General features: G+C 51.8%; 2 protein-coding genes across 2 annotated transcripts in view; one reads left to right on the top strand and one right to left on the bottom strand.

The window, feature by feature from the left end:
* The window catches only part of OGFOD1 (2-oxoglutarate and iron-dependent oxygenase domain containing 1), a gene marked incomplete at its 5' end in the record, with an annotated part of 9146 nt that extends 3781 nt beyond the window's left edge, over positions 1 to 5365 (top strand). Inside the window, 7 exons of the mRNA XM_010161217.1 lie at positions 9 to 137; positions 503 to 616; positions 1333 to 1412; positions 1560 to 1855; positions 3749 to 3865; positions 4631 to 4689; positions 5204 to 5365. Of these exons, the coding sequence (XP_010159519.1) occupies positions 9 to 137; positions 503 to 616; positions 1333 to 1412; positions 1560 to 1855; positions 3749 to 3865; positions 4631 to 4689; positions 5204 to 5365 (957 nt within the window). The remainder of the gene's footprint in view (positions 1 to 8; positions 138 to 502; positions 617 to 1332; positions 1413 to 1559; positions 1856 to 3748; positions 3866 to 4630; positions 4690 to 5203) is intronic.
* A 5603-nt stretch (positions 5366 to 10968) lies between these two features.
* The window catches only part of BBS2 (Bardet-Biedl syndrome 2), a gene marked incomplete at its 5' end in the record, with an annotated part of 15822 nt that continues 11541 nt past the window's right edge, over positions 10969 to 15249 (bottom strand). The window contains 6 exons of the mRNA XM_010161216.1: positions 10969 to 11081; positions 11713 to 11861; positions 12574 to 12686; positions 13128 to 13265; positions 13779 to 13910; positions 14756 to 14885. Coding sequence (XP_010159518.1) covers positions 10975 to 11081; positions 11713 to 11861; positions 12574 to 12686; positions 13128 to 13265; positions 13779 to 13910; positions 14756 to 14885 — 769 coding nt within the window. The remainder of the gene's footprint in view (positions 11082 to 11712; positions 11862 to 12573; positions 12687 to 13127; positions 13266 to 13778; positions 13911 to 14755; positions 14886 to 15249) is intronic.

The following is a 15249-nucleotide window of genomic DNA, read 5'->3' as shown; positions in this document are numbered from 1 at the left end:
TCTTCCAGGTGTCAGAAGTTCTGTCTGCGGAGAAGTGCCGGTTGTCAGTGAGCGGCTGGTTTCACGGCCCAGCAGTAGTCAGACCTGCGCGCCACGTGGAAGCTCCCTTGCCCAGGACCCCGCACATCCCCTATGATGTGAGTAACGAGCCTACGTGGGCTTATGTGCACTTCTGTTTCTTTCATGTCCCTGGAATACCTGTCACGGGATGCACCGATGCTCGGGGGTGCTTTCATCTTTAACCTACCCCATTCTCTTTTTGTTTCATGTCCATAAAGTCATATTTGGTTTCTCTCTTGTATGTCTCTCCTGACTCTGCGTTGCGCATCCCTACAGTAGTGCAGACAATGCACCAAATACTCGTGGTGCAATCAAAGACAGAAGTCCCAGAAGGGAATGGAGTGTGTGGGGGAGGAATCCAGCCCAGTGACCAGCTGGGGACACGGGGGATGCGAGCGAATCCTTTTTCCTTTTCCACATTCATCATTCATTTCCCTTCCAGCATGAAATCTTGTATGAGTGGCTCAATCTAGTTTATTTGGACATGGACTCCCAAGCTCAAATCCAGGAGGAATTTGAGGAGCGATCAGAAATTCTCCTGAAGGATTTTCTTAAGGTGAGCCCAGTGGTTCAGTCTGATGTGGTGTGCGAGATCAGGTCACAGGGCTGGTGGGTACCATGTGTCGTGCAGGCCGGGAAAGGGCTTGCTTGTACAGCTGCCAGCTAAACCACCGTCTAGTTTCGCTCCCTAAAGGGGGATGGACGGGGTACCCTCCAGAGATCCCTTCCAACCTCAGCCATTCTGTGGTTGGATCCCCTCTGCTGCCTGTACATTCATCAAAAACCACAGAAGTCCCTTCAACATTGTTGTTTCCTACAAGAAGCCAAGCAGAAGGGTGGAAAGACACATCATCCTCCCTGCTTCCTAGCATGGTGGCGACCACTGTCCTTCCCTGTCCCTCAACCTCTTGCAGCGCGTGGGGAACTTGACCTGGCCATGAAACAAAGGACCCGTAATGATTTTGCCTTACTTGACAGGCTTTGCTTCTCAAGGCTGAGTTACCTCTGGTTTGCTGGGCACGTGTAACCGAGTGACTAACTGCAGTCTCGCCCAGCAGACAGCCAAGTAGCATTTGAGGCCTGTTGGTTGCTGGCGCTGAACGGGCGTGCTGCCCAGCCAGGCTGTGCCCCTCCATGCAGCTGTCTGTAGGAGCCTCAGATGAGTCAGAAAAAAGTGAGAGGGCCTTATCCGAGAGCACAGGATGGCTGCTTCTAGCACACCAAGGGAGACCTGGGAGCTGAGTGTTAAAGGCACTATCTTTTCTCCCCTAGAAAGAGAAATACCAGCTACTCTGTGAAGCTTTGGAGAGCAAAGACATCCAGTGGAGTAGCCGGGGGCCTGCCAATAAAAGGTGGGGAGTGGCCGCGTTTTGCACCTGCTGATCAGGCCAAGCAGGAGCTGCCATGAGGCGGCACTGGTTGATGCTGCCCCATGGACATGGTCCTTGCTGGTTCTCCAACAAGGAGAGACACCTGCTGATACCTTTGCTGTCTTCCAGACTCTACGAGACAGCAGAGGAAGACAGCCTCCCCGACATCCTGAAGCAATTCCTGCAGTTCTTACGCTCCGAGGCCTTGTTTTTACTGCTTTCCAACTTCACTGGCCTAAAGCTGCACTTCCTGGCTCCCTCTGATGAGGATGAAGGTGCTGAGGAAGGAGGAGCAGCAGACGTTGCTGGGCACAGCAGTCTCAAACCTGAGCAGGAAGAGACTGAACAGCACGCTGATAGCAGTCCGCATCCGCCAGACCAGCCTGACAACAACCCTGGAGCACGAGACAGCGACAGGCAGAATGGTAAGTCCAGCAGCAGCAGCATGAAAGGACTTGAGCAGAATCCTGATGTTATGGATGTTGGCAGCAGAATTCCCAGTGGTTTTTATGGAACTAGGATTTCACCTTGTACTGCAGCCAGCACAAGGCACGGGCACAAACATGGGACTTGAAGTATGTCAGACTGGGTATCCAGAGTAAGTGAGCATGGCAGAAGTATTTGGAATAAAATAATGATGAATATGAAGATACCGTTTCGAACAGAGTTAAGGGAGGGACTTCCGGAGGAGTTACGGCGTGGGTGAGGAGGGGGGCTCTTAGTTAATTGCCCAGTAATCTTTTCCCAGTAGTTATATTCCTGCTTCCTATAAAATAAATTCTTGTATGAGACCAAATGAAAAGGAAGAAAGTGAACAGATCAGAAGATAATTAGTATTAGAAAACTAATACCTACAACCAGGATGTAACCTTTCAGAAGATGCTGCCAGCCTGAATATCCACTCAGTTGCCAGCCATGAGATATCACGGCGATAAAAGATTAGATTAATTTTGGATTCATAGATCGTTGCTGTCTCTTTAAAACACTGCCTCTGAAGGTCATGGATAGAGCTTCTGAAAATGCTCATCTTGCACTGAGTCAGGCAAGTTAGTGGCCACCGGAATAAAAGGCAGTAAAAACCCCAAGTTCTGCTGAAAATCCCACTGGAAAACTTAGGAGGAGAGTGTAGTTTGGGGCTGCACAGATTGAGAACTGAGCTAGACCTATAGGAAAAGAAAGGCTTCCCCAGATTCTGACATACCTCCTGGGATGGCAAGTGCAGAGTGAGTTCAGAGCAGTATCCTTCTTCGCTGCAGCACCTGGTTGTTTCAGCACTTCAAGAACAGATGGGTTGCTGGCTCCTGAAGCACTGCTGGAAATCGTGTGATGGGGGAAAAACCGCAAAACAAAAGGAGGAACTGTTTAACCAAAGCACACCGCAGCTTGATCCCTGTTGTGGTTTAGGCCTTGCCAGCAATCCAGCACCACCCAGCTCGCCTCCCCCTCACATCCCCTGGTGGGATGGGGGAGAGAATCAGAAGAAAAAGATAAGAGAACTCATGGATTGAGATAAGAACAGTTTAATAATGAAAAATAAATGAAAGGAAATAATGATGCTAATACTACTTATAATATGTAATAATAATACTGTTAATAATATGTAATGGAAACACCAATGGGAAAACAATACTAAATGATGCAACCACTCAACACCTGCCAGCCAACACCCAGCCAGGCCCCGAGCAGCAACAGCCAGAGCGAGAGAGGCAGCAAGAGCCCAAGAGAGACCCCCAGCCAACTCCCCTCAGCGTACATACGTGACTTCTGACAGCATGATGTATCCCTTTGGTCAGTCTGGGTCAGCTGACCGGGCTGCCTCCCCTCCCAGCCTCTTGTGGAGAAGAAACTGGGATCACAGGCAGAATCAGAGACTGATTCTGTCCTTGGCTTAATGTAAACATTGCATGGCAACAGTTAAAAAATTAGTGTATTGTCAATATTCTTTGCCAACAAATCCAAACCGTAGCCTCATACTAAAAACATCAGCATGTTACCAACATTCTTCTCGGCACAAATGCAAAACCTTGCCTCGCACTAGCCCCAGCCAAAACCAGCCCAGTCCCTTTCAAAGAGCCAGTCTTGGCCCACCTCCTCCTCCATGCTGCTCAAAGGATGTAACTCAGAGCCACCTCTAGGAAAAAGGTAACGCCAGATCTGTGGTTTTACTCTGTCTTCCCTTAACGCTGTGTTGGGGCTGGCAGGCACTGCGCCACAGTGCGTCGCAGCGCGGGGGCTTGCCCCCTACGTGCCTCGAGCTTGGCGGGTGTCAGCCGCTGTACAACATCGTTTGGCTTGTGTCTTCCCTCTTCCAGGCGCAGGTAGCCCGGTGTGCGCGGGGGAGCTGAGGCGCTGGACCCACGGGCACTATACTCTAGTCCATGACACTCAAGCAACAGAATTTGCTCTCGACCTGCTCTTCTTCTGCGGCTGTGAGGGTAAGCGCACAGAACACAGATGTCAGACTCTCCTCACAAGGTTTGTGTGAAGGAAGGACTTCTCAATTCCCAGCAGCGCTACAACAGCCAGAGTTTCCCTGCTTCTTGCTATACAGAAGGGCTCTGCAGACTTTACCCTCCTCAAGGCTTGCGCAGCAGCCCTGGTTTCAGTTGTCCTTACATGGATTTGGGATCAGCCTCCACCTTTCCCGCTGGAGCCAGGGTGTGGCGCTTGGGCAGAGGGAAAGGCTGCTGCTCCCAGACCTTCCCTTGTCAAGCAGTGACTCTGGGCACGGTGGAGGGTCCAGTGGCCAGAAAACCCACTCCAGGTGTTCCATTTTGCCCCTATCCTCATCAGAATCATCACTGTGCCTCCCTTTCACAAAGCCCAGGATTTTCACAAGTTACTTTAGGCGTTTCTAGGCATTTTAGGTTGGTTGCTTGTTAGATAGTGGTGAAAACAAGGATCTAAATGTGAGCCGAGCCCTGGCACACACGGGTGATTCTGCTGACGGCCTTTCGCGTGTCGGCCAAGGGAAAACGGCTCTGCCTGCAGGGAGCCAGGAACCTGCAATGGCCCCTGTGTGGTACCAGGCAAATCTCACACGTTTCCTTCAAGTCGTTCCGCAGTTGAAAAAACAAACAGACCAGCAGGAGGTAAACTGGGAATCATCCTGTATCCAGGAACTGTGGGGAGTGGGGTGGAAAAACGACATCTCCAGGAAGTGTTGAACTTTCTAAGAGTCTTTTCTTTCCTGTTTCAAGCCTGGGATGCAGAATACGGTGGCTTTACGTCCTACATCGCTAAAGGGGAAGATGAGGAGGTAAGCACCTCCGCCGCTTGCTGCTAATTAGGTAAAATTCTTCAGGGTGGGGAGGTACAGTTACACTTTGTCACAGCGCTGACATAATCCCAAGGCTGCTGGGCTTCGCCCTGGAGCCGGTCTGCCCGAACTGCTGCTCGTGGACTCCGGCTTCAGCCTCAAGGGCCTTGCGGCTCAGGCCCTGACAGTGCCCTGCACTGGTGGCGTTTGGGAAGCCTCGGAGGGGACAAGGCTGTAGCTGGGCTGCTGCTTTTCCAGGGAGGTGCTGTTTGCTAAGGTCACGTTCAGCATTGGTGCTAGTGAGGGCGCTGGGTGGCCCCAAGTCCAGAGTCCCTCGCTGTCTCATAAACGCTTCAGGTTGAGGGGTATTAAACCGAAAACAGTGATGCGTTTCATTTTTTAACACTAGAGCTTTGTCCTGGCTAGCTTTTGAAACCCTTTGGTTTGTTTCTTCCTCAGAATGATGTTAAAGCCATTTTTGTGAAACTAATTTCCTCCCTTCCGTGTCTTCTAGCTGTTGACAGTGAATCCAGAGGACAACTGCTTGGCCTTAGTTTATAGAGACAAAGAAACCATGAAGTTCGTGAAATACATCAATCATCGTAGCTTGGCACGCCTGAAAAATCATCCCAGCAGAACAGGCTTTTGGGATTTTTCCTTTGTCTATTACGAGTGAGGGTGCAGAGCGCGCCCACGGTGACACAAGGGAACGGTGGGGCCAGTCTCAGCCCAGACAAACCTTGCTGCTGCCACCTCCATCGCACTCTACGAGCTGACCCCTACCACGGGATCCAGGGGACTTTTTTTACCTGCACAGTCAGTAATCCAGCCCGTTGAGACACGCACTCAGACTGCTTTTAGTGCCGCGTGGAGGGGGTCAGTGTCGCACAGCTCCGTCAGCTTTCCCACTTTTCTCGTGGAAACGGCACGGCGGGTTGTACCTCTCCCCTGTCAGGGTACAAAGACAACTGTGCAGTGCCCCAGGCCGATGAGTGATTTTATTAAAAGGCAAAAAACCATGCTTCACACGCTGCTTGGGCAAGCTGTGTTCACTGTAGAGACACAAATAAAGGAGCTGCCATGGGAAATAGTTTTTCCCAGCTGCACAACTCGAGTTGGAAGGAAGACAGCAAGGCTGTAAAGCTGCTGGTGTTGAGAAGGACCTGGCACTGTAACAAGGAGCAGGACTTTGCCACGCTAAATGCTGTGCAGGCAGAGCCAGGTGCAGCCCTTTCCCCAGAGAATTTACCAAAGCTCGTCTCCAGGCGAGAGAGGAGACCCGCTCCCGCGGTGAGTCTCTGCTTCAGAGGCGAAGGGGTGGTGGGCTGCAACCTCGGAGCAGGGGCTGGGCCGGCAGCAGGAAGGGGCTAACTCGCCTCATCCACAGCGGGGGGGTCACCAGCAGCATGGCCTCAGAGTGTGGCCCTGCTGTGGCCTCTGGGGCTGGAGATCAGCTTGGGTCCTCCCGGGTGGCAGCAGATCCAGGTCCTGCGGGACACAGGACAAGAAAGGCAGTGGCCTCGGTGTGGTGCCTGCTCGCTGCACCACGTTCGCTGCAAGCGGCGCTGTGCCAGGCCCTGGCCTCCAAGGTGTCCAGCTCACCGATGTGCTGCTGCAGAGCCACGCTGGTTGCTTCAGAGGGCAGCCAGACTGCACAACGCCCCACTGCAGGCTCGGCCCTGGCCTGCGTACACTTGCCTGAAACCCTTTTCTTGGCAAGGAGGAGACAGGGGTGTGTAGTCAGCTCATCCGAGCCAGGGAGAGCTGCACCTCATTCCTCCGCCTCCCAGGACAGGAGAGGGTAGCTTTGGATGCGACCTTGCTGCTGCGCCCGTTCTGGGCCTGCTGAAGGCCACGGTGGGGGTGTGAGAGCAGAGCTGGCAGCCGCCGAGCAGTAAGCTCAAAGCAAGGCTGGTCGCGTTGGCACATGAGTCCTCCGCACCCTTCGCAGAGCGGGATGTGCTTTGGGCGTGGAGATCCGGGAGCAGCACCTTCCGCTGCGATCCCAGCACACGGGGGTTCGAGAAAGGATCTACTGAAGCACGAAGCCATTGCTTCCAAAGCGAAAGGCATCTTGGGCCACGCTGATGCCAGAGCAACGGGTCAACGCACCGTGTCGTCTCGGCATCGGTTCCATCCCGGACTGTGAGCAGTTGCTGGGTTGTAGCTGTCCCCTCCTGCACTCCTGGGCAAGAAGGTCACCGGGAAGGTGGTTGCTCCGAGCTGCTACTGCAAGATCTACCCCATCTTGTTCGCCTTCTGACTCATCTCCCCGGGCGCTGCCAAGACCACCTGGCTGGGGTTTACTCTCCCCGTGTACTGTTCTGTGCTACTTACAAAGACAAGGGGATGAGGCTGGAAACAAATCCTGACGTGAGGGCAGGACTCTGAATCACTGGTTTCTGGGGCACTCCGCTGCCTGTAGGGCAGCAGCTCCTCCTGGGGGGAAAGCAGCAGGAAGGGACAAGTAATAGAAGTTACAAAGGGGAAAAAAAAAGGCAAGGTTAGTTGGGTAGTTTCGACCAGAGCTGTTCACAGCATAGTCGCTAGGCACAGTGGGGAGTAAATTAATTGACAAAGTTATTTATTCTACTGCATCGGGAGCCTGAGAGTGTGCTGGGTAGATCCTGGGACAGCCTACCCGAAGACTGGGAAGAAGCTGGGTGTCCTGGAGCTTGCTGCTTTTCAATAATACATGGCACACTAGAGGGCACACCAGCTTCTCCTGGAGCCAGCCCCGTCTGTCTGATCACAAGGCACCACCCTACTGCCTCCGGGGACTGAGGTGAAGTCATCGAAGAAGCCAAATTTGCAGTCAGCATTCAAAGATTTAAAAATCAACACGTCTCTGCCCTCCCACCCTTCTTGGTCGGGCCCAAAAGCCAAAGGCAACCCCACACACAGCTGGCGCTCGCCAAAACGTCCAATACGAGCTACTGGGGAAGAGGGGTCTTCACGTAGCCTGCACCAGTAATGGGTGCTCTCTCTTGCTGGCTACAAATCTACATTTAGCATGAGGTGTAGCTGCTTGCAAAGTACTCTGATCGTACCAAGTACATTCATACCCACAAAACGAATGCAGAAAAACAGGATGCAGAACAGGAAGTGAGCAGAGTCATGGAGCGTGAGCAACAGAGAGCGGAAACTTCATACCAGCACGACGGCCTCGCGCAGATGTCAATCAGCCCGGCTGTACGAGGACCCACGCGTCCCACCAGCCGACTGCACCTCCGGAGCCTGGCATTTGATGCAGGATACCAGCAGCCCCCAGTTATGGAAATGCTGAGTTACAGCACAGATTTTTCAGGATTTGGTAGTTATCGGTTTGCAGAGTAGCTGAAAACAGGAACAGTTTGGTCTGGAGCAAGATAAAACCGTTCAGCTGTAGACCAGACTGAAGGAATCCACAGACATGCAGCAAACACGTTCTGACGTCGCGTATTCGGAGAATTAGTGTTAATTAAGAGCATCAGGAATCCATGTGACTTGGAGGAACGGGCTAAAATCAGATACCCGTTGTCAAGTGTCAGTTCCAATTACATGGGGTATTTCTAAACTCCAGGCCAGAACTTGAATTAGGAGACTGAAAACCACTGTTACACAGATCCCTCCCAGCAGGCACCGAGCCAGCCCAGGACTTGGCCAGCATTTCCCAGGCAGCCAGGGGCCGTCTGAGGAAGGCTCCAGCCCCAGCCGCAGTCCCAGGCAGGCACGGAAGTGCCCCAGCGGTGCAGGACTCTGATCTACACCCGATCCCCAGTCCAAGGTGTGGTGCCATCAACGCAGCCGTGCCCATTAGCGCTTAACACCACGAGGCTCCGCTCGAGTGATTCCAGAAGTAGTTCTGTGCCCAACCAGTGGCTTAACCTGCTGTGACCAGTTCCCCTCCTGCCCCCAAGAACGGCGTCACCCGGCGTTAGTCCCGGGCCGAATCGTACAGCGGAACCACGTACCGCGATCTCCCGGTGCAGGTCAGCTTACATCCGCTGGCTGCCGCGCGCCAGCCGAGGGCCGCTCGGTTCTAACAGGCAACCGCAGACCTGGTACCGCCTCAGCTTACGGGACGTGGATTTTATGTTCGGCAAAAATAAAAGGTTGTTTTTAATGGAAAAATAAATGGCAAATTTGTGGTCAGAAACCTAGCCAGGGGACATCAGCCTTATCAGAGCTCTGGGCTGAGCAAAGGACTGACCTCGCTGCCAGGAGCAAAACGGAGCCGGGGCTGGAAGCGCCTGGTGTGGAGCCCGGAGAATCAGGGTGATGGGAAAGCTGCTTCCTGATCAGAGCCACTCTCCCGTCGCTGACCAGACTACATTAAGTAAGCAAGCGTTAGGATTTTGAATGTGAACAACAAATGGAGAGGTTGAAAGAGTGGGAACAGGTACAGCAGGTGGCAGAAAGCCCAGCACATGCCAGGAGACTGTTCCATAATCAGGGCTCAAAGCTCACTTGCTTAGAACAGCATGGGTGGCTCACCAGCCTTTACCAAGGAGCTGGATTTGACTAACGACCAGCTTCTTAAAAGGATTCAAATGAGCTCCTGCTGCAGATCTGAAGTGACAGATCTCTGCTTTTGGCAGCGCAGTTCTCAGTGTTGAAGGGGTCAAAGCAGTGGCAAAGGGCCATTTTGGGGTTTAAAACACAATGTAAGAATTACATTCCCCATTCAGAAGGATATAGACCAGTTGGAGCGAGTCCAGAGGAGGCCACGAAGATGCTCAGAGGGTTGGAGCCCCTCTGCCATGGGGACAGGCTGAGAGTTGGGGGTGTTCAGCCTGGAGAAGAGAAGGCTCTGGGGAGACTTCATAGCACCCTCCAGTATCTGAAGGGGCTACAAGGAAGCTGGGAGGGACTTTTGACAAGGGTCTGTAGGGACAGGACAAGGGGTAACGGGTTTAAATTGAAAGTGGGGAGGTTTAGATTAGATATCAGGAAGAAGTTCTTCCCGGAGAGGGTGGTGAGGCACTGGGACAGGTTGCCCAGAGAAGCTGTGGATGCCCCATCCCTGGAAGTGTCCAAGGCCAGGCTGGATGAGGCTTGGAGCAACCTGCTCTAGTGGAAGGTGTCCCTGCCCATGGCAGGGCGGTTGGAACTGGATGGGCTTTAAGGTCCCTTCCAGCCCAAACCATTCCACGGTTCTATGATTCAACCGGTTGGATGCCCACCAGCTGCAGTGGGCTGTGGGTGTCAACGCAGCAGTGACAAGTGACAGACCAGTTCAGGATGCAAATACTCCCGACAGCCCTGAGAAGCTGCCCCAGCACTTCGCTTCGCAGCCGTGGGCCGCCTCCTCCCCGCTCACCCTGCCAACACCGATCCACACGGCACTAGGTGCGATGAACAGCGCTGGAGCTAGGAGCACCAGGGCCCAACCTCCACCTGCGCAGGGTATTTTTAGCTTCCAGAAGAAATTTGCTTTGGCAAAGGTTCCAAAATATCTTTAGATCTAAGATACAGCCGTACTGTAATATTTAAATCCAATTCTAAGAGATCCCATAATTAATGAACCGGTTTGGGCCGGGAGCCAAGAGATGTTTCAATCCCTTCTCTGTTTGATCCCACTACGTACTGCCAGCTCTTCCTAAGCAGGCACCAGTTTGGGCGTGTAGTTTGTTTTTGTTGTTCCTGAAATGCATCCCTGCCCACCTCAGTATCTGCAGCTTTTTTCCCCTGTAGTAGCTGGAATCCAAACTTCCTGCAATCCAGGCGCGGGGAGCATGTCGGCTATGAAACGGATCACTCCCGACCTGCGTGGATCGTGGAGCTGGACGCCTTTCAGAGCTGTTGGTTACCCTTTGGTGCTCCTAGCGCCCTGAATCGCCGTGAACCTGGGAAACAGCACAGCCCAGCAACGAAACCCACGGGAGGTGAAGCGCTCAGTCTGCACGGAGACTGCGCAGCAAAACCAGGGAAGCGCTCTGGCTTGGAGTTTTTTCCACCAAATAAAGGTCGCCGTACGCATCTCCCCAGTTAAATAAGACTGAAAGCAGCCAAGCCAGTCTATGATTTAATGGAAAAGGCCAATGCCTTCACTACAAAATATATTAAAATACATAAATAAGTTACTGTAAGAAAAATAACTGTTCCAAGGTTATAGCTCTGTCTTGCATAAATACCACCGCCGCGCTTCCTCCACAACGCTCGCTGTCCTCTGGCCTGCCTAACACCACCGACTGCCCGGCGGCTCAACTAAAACCCTACCTTTGCAGTCCGGGGACGGCACGAACCGCTCGTGGCTGCTGCTCCCTCACCTGCCTCTCTGCGCCCGCTGCTCCCCGCGTCGTTTTAAGAGGAGGCCGTTCCCACACACATGATCCTGAACAGCATGTTGAAGTTGTTGCTTCTTATTGCGTCCCGACAAGCACTGATCACTTGGGTTTTGGGTTTGCCAACTGTAGAGACGGGGGAAAAAAGGAAAAGAGGAAAAAAAGGAAAGAGTTGCTAAGAAACTGGTAAAAATACTTATTAGATCTAATCTCAAAATTTAGGAGTTTCTTTCAAATACCTTCACAGCAAAGTGCCACCTTTTTTCTAATACAGAAATAAAGTCCTTTCTTTGAAGAAGAATTTTTTGTAGCACTATGACAGTGGAGCTTAAGGGGCTCGCTGAAAGGGGAATGCTGTAAGCACGCAAAAATCCCTCCTCCCTCACAGACCCACAGAACTCATAATATAGATACAAAGCCTTGCTTAAGTTGGTACTTCTTTTTTTATGCACAATTGTAAAGGAAGAAGTGAAACACTACTTTAAAAAATGGGGTTTTGAATTGTGTACAACAAAACTCGGGATTTCTATCCTGCTACTTTGAATTATTCTTTCCAAAACCGTGATCCCAGATAATCCTGGACACTCACAGTTCACTGTCGCAGGTGACCGTCACTGAAAAATGAAAGATGATTTCTACTAATTTAGCTTCAGCCAAAAATCCTGAAGTCGCTTAACTAACCCAGGAGGCCCCTGGAACACATCTCATCTGCCTCCATGGGGTCCGGGACTCCCCGTTCCCACACACACGTGCTTACCACGCAACCGCCCGGCCCGCTGGATTGCCTGATTCACAGCTTTCAGATTATTCAACAGCTCCGTGTGATTGTTGCAACGGATTTTGTACTGGTTTATTAAATCTCTGTTGAGATCATACAGCTCCATGTACTGTGTCTTCATGTTTTTCCTGGGGGAACAATCAGTCCAGTTATTTTTTACCAGCACGTCTGTGGGGACAAGAAAGTCATTCCTGGTTCGTCAATATAAAGGTGCAGCGATAACGGCTGTGATGGCCACCACGGTTACCCGCCTGCCTGCCAGCTACGAGACAACAGATTTGTCTGGACATGGTGGTTATGCTCATTATTTTACTGACAAAGAATGGTCTATTTTTGAAGTTACTTTATCCAGCAACCCAAAGAGAAGATGCCACTTTCCCCAGTGAAACCAACACTGCCCTGTGTTGGCTCAGGCCTCCCTACTGCTGCTCTTGACAGTGAAGGGGCAGAACACAGCAGCAGAGTGAAAGGACTGACACCTAATATTTCTTTCTTGGTGTTCTCAAAAGTTCATACACCACGGACAGCTTTTATTGCCACCTTCCCTTACTGTATCTGCTCTAATTATCTCACCATCCCAAGGCTGCCTCACCCCACCTGCTCCATGCCAAGCCCCTACCTCCACCCTTCTGCCTTCCCCAGACTGGGTTCCACCAGAAGAACAAGACAAGGCCCAAGCAGAGCTCACAGTGGGGCCAGCAAAGGCACCAGTTCCACATCAGGACTCGTAACTGGGCACCCCCTGTATCACACAAATGCTTTTTTGTGCTTTTCTACCTGGAAAGGCACAGACTGGCTGTTCTAAACCCAAACCGCACAAGCCTAGCAGCAACTGCTCACATGTCTCCCAGGAGTCGTGCGTCTTCCGCCTGAACCAGCATGCTGCGGATGAGGTTGGAGTGTTCCGCCATGTCGGCAGTGAGCCTCTGGTTCACCGCGTGGTGTTCGTCCACCTGGCCGAGGCAAACAGCCGTGAGAAAGGGCCGCGGCACGCTGGGGATGCGGGTAATTGCTTAAGCTAAATCTTGGCCTGGTGTGATGTAAGTAACATCCTAACTTAACCTACCAGCACCCCTAAGACCATTCTCCTTCCCCTCACCTCCCTGTCCCTCAGCAGGCTGAGACACAGACCTTACTTCCGGACCCAAACCCACACCTCAATCTCCCAGGCAACACATTTTACCTTATCCTGAAGGATCTGGGGACCAAGGGTCTGTTCCACTCAACAAACCATGAACAGAAAACTGAGGGTGCCCCAGTGCTTTGCACAGGACAGGCAGGAAGCCATCACTGGCTGGTTCCCACGGAGAAGGTCAAGCAGTTGAGAGATTCCATCATACAAATGCCCCCAGTGATCGCATACCCGACAGCTGAGAAGCCTGATGCCTCCTCACCTTGACCAACACTTTCCGCAGCTCCTCAAAGTACGCAGGGAAATCTGCTTCCACCTGCAAATCTTCGATGGCCAGAAAAGAGGCCAGTGACTGGATAATGTCACCAGCCAGATCGATATCATCCGTGTTGATGGAAATCTGTCAGAAGGGAAAGAAGGAAGCACTTCAGCGCTCTCCCATGCCCAAAGGTCTCCCAGGAGTGCCCAGCAGGACTGCCTCTCCAGCAGGGAGATCAACAGGCAGAACTGCCGCAGGAGCGAGCTCTACGGCTTTAAACAGATACAGAGACACCAATTTCAATGGGGCTTTTATCCAGGCCTGGGGCAGAGAGATGCACAGAGAGGCATCTGTGCATACAGGACCAGTACAAAAGCTACAGGCAGCCTTTAGGCCTCGAAGTATGAAACCACTCTGTGTGGGAACAAATACCTTCCTACTCACCTGTAGGCTAAGCAGCTTTCTTCATTAACTGGCCCTGGAATCTTACCCACTAACTATATAGACCCAAAAGTTTCCAAAAACATCCCTAAAACATGAGTGCTTCCTCTGCCTGTTTACTCTCTTTATTTGTACTTTCCCATGTGGGCACCACCCTTAAGTTTCACTGGCGTTTAATGAACGGGTGTTCCCCTTGGCCGGGAAGGTACTCACCTCCCCGCCGGGCTTGATTTTGATGCAGAGCTGTCCGGCGTTACGCAGGGAAGTGAAGCAAACCTGAAAGGGAGCGCTCTGAAACTCTGCATCCTCTGGTAGCAAGAAGCTCTGGTTCAGCCACATAACAACCTTGCAGAAACAAAGCGAAGAGCATGAGCCATTACCCGTGTGGACAGCCTGGACATGTCCTTGCACGCAACGTGCACTCCATTCAGGCAGGAATATCCCATGGACATTTCGTTTGCTAAATTTCATCCCCTAAACCCTCACCATTAAGTCAGAATGACTTGACTCCCTGCTCCAAAGCCGAATATTTGTAAAAAAAAAAAATGAAATGCAACAACCAGAGACCACAGCCCAGGGCCAAAGCAAAAGCCCAGGCCTTGAGACCAGAGAAAACTGGGAAGCAAGGCTTGGTCCTGCTGCAAGAATTTAAAGGGAAGTTTTGTTTTATCTCGGTTTCGGCCTTGGCCATTTAATGCAGCAAAGGTCATGCAAATACGGCAGAGCCCGACAGTTACGAGGGAAATGACCAGCACTAATCACTGCCAGCCCACAATCCAGATCTTTCAGAGACAAAGCTACCACTCTGCTGCTCATCGGTTGCGAAACGGAGCCATTACCCGGGCACTGTAGTGCCTTCTTCCTGCTCATCTACCCTCATAGCTCCCTACAGGACTCCCGCTGCTGGCACTCCACGGACTGCCACTCAGCAAACAATCAACACCCAAAATGCTGAGGCAGGCATCAGTTCCTGCAGCTGTAGGAATTCCTGAAGCAGGGAATGCCTCAGTTGAAGCATCTTTTAAAGAAGGAAAAAAGGCACTGAGGCCCATACACAGGCTCCAAAGGCCAGCAGCGGAGTACACGGCATCATTTCCCTTTGCTCTCAGAAATCTCGAGCTAATCGCAAACCCTCCACCAGCAGCAGCCGGACACAGGGCCGGGAAATAGGGAGCAGAGCAGAAACTCACCCTTTGTGGCCTCTCGTTCGTTGTACAGTTAACAAAGCTCAGCGGCTCTATGGCCGAGTCCGGGCTGCTCAGGGCATACATGGAAAAGCGGGGAAGCTGTCTTGTCAACTCAAATACATGGAACTGCGTGCTGGAAGAAAAAAAAAAAAAAAAAAAAGACAGTTACTAACATACCAGGGATTCACCTGTTGCAAGGCTTCCTGGTCCTTTTTTAGCTGGCTACTGACAGCAGCAGCTTCCAGCTATGTAATCAGCTGCTTAGTATTTCCCAGAAAAAACACACTGGAACCTGGGAATTCCAGGCTTCTCCCATCGTGAGGTTGAATGATTCCTCCCTACTGCACACCCTTTCCATAATCCTTCCAAGGAAATACATTCTCTAGGCTAACACCTTTAAGACCTTACTATGTGACCAACTACTTTCTTTACAGGTACAGTGAGGTCTTAATGGAGCAAACAGAAAGGGAATTCAGGCCCACACATTCTTTCTGCAG

Source organism: Eurypyga helias, unplaced genomic scaffold, assembly GCF_000690775.1.
Source record: "Eurypyga helias isolate BGI_N326 unplaced genomic scaffold, ASM69077v1 scaffold22141, whole genome shotgun sequence".
Classification (NCBI taxonomy): domain Eukaryota; kingdom Metazoa; phylum Chordata; class Aves; order Eurypygiformes; family Eurypygidae; genus Eurypyga; species Eurypyga helias.
Note: the sequence above shows the minus strand (reverse complement) of the source record. Positions and strands in the feature narration are given on the sequence as shown.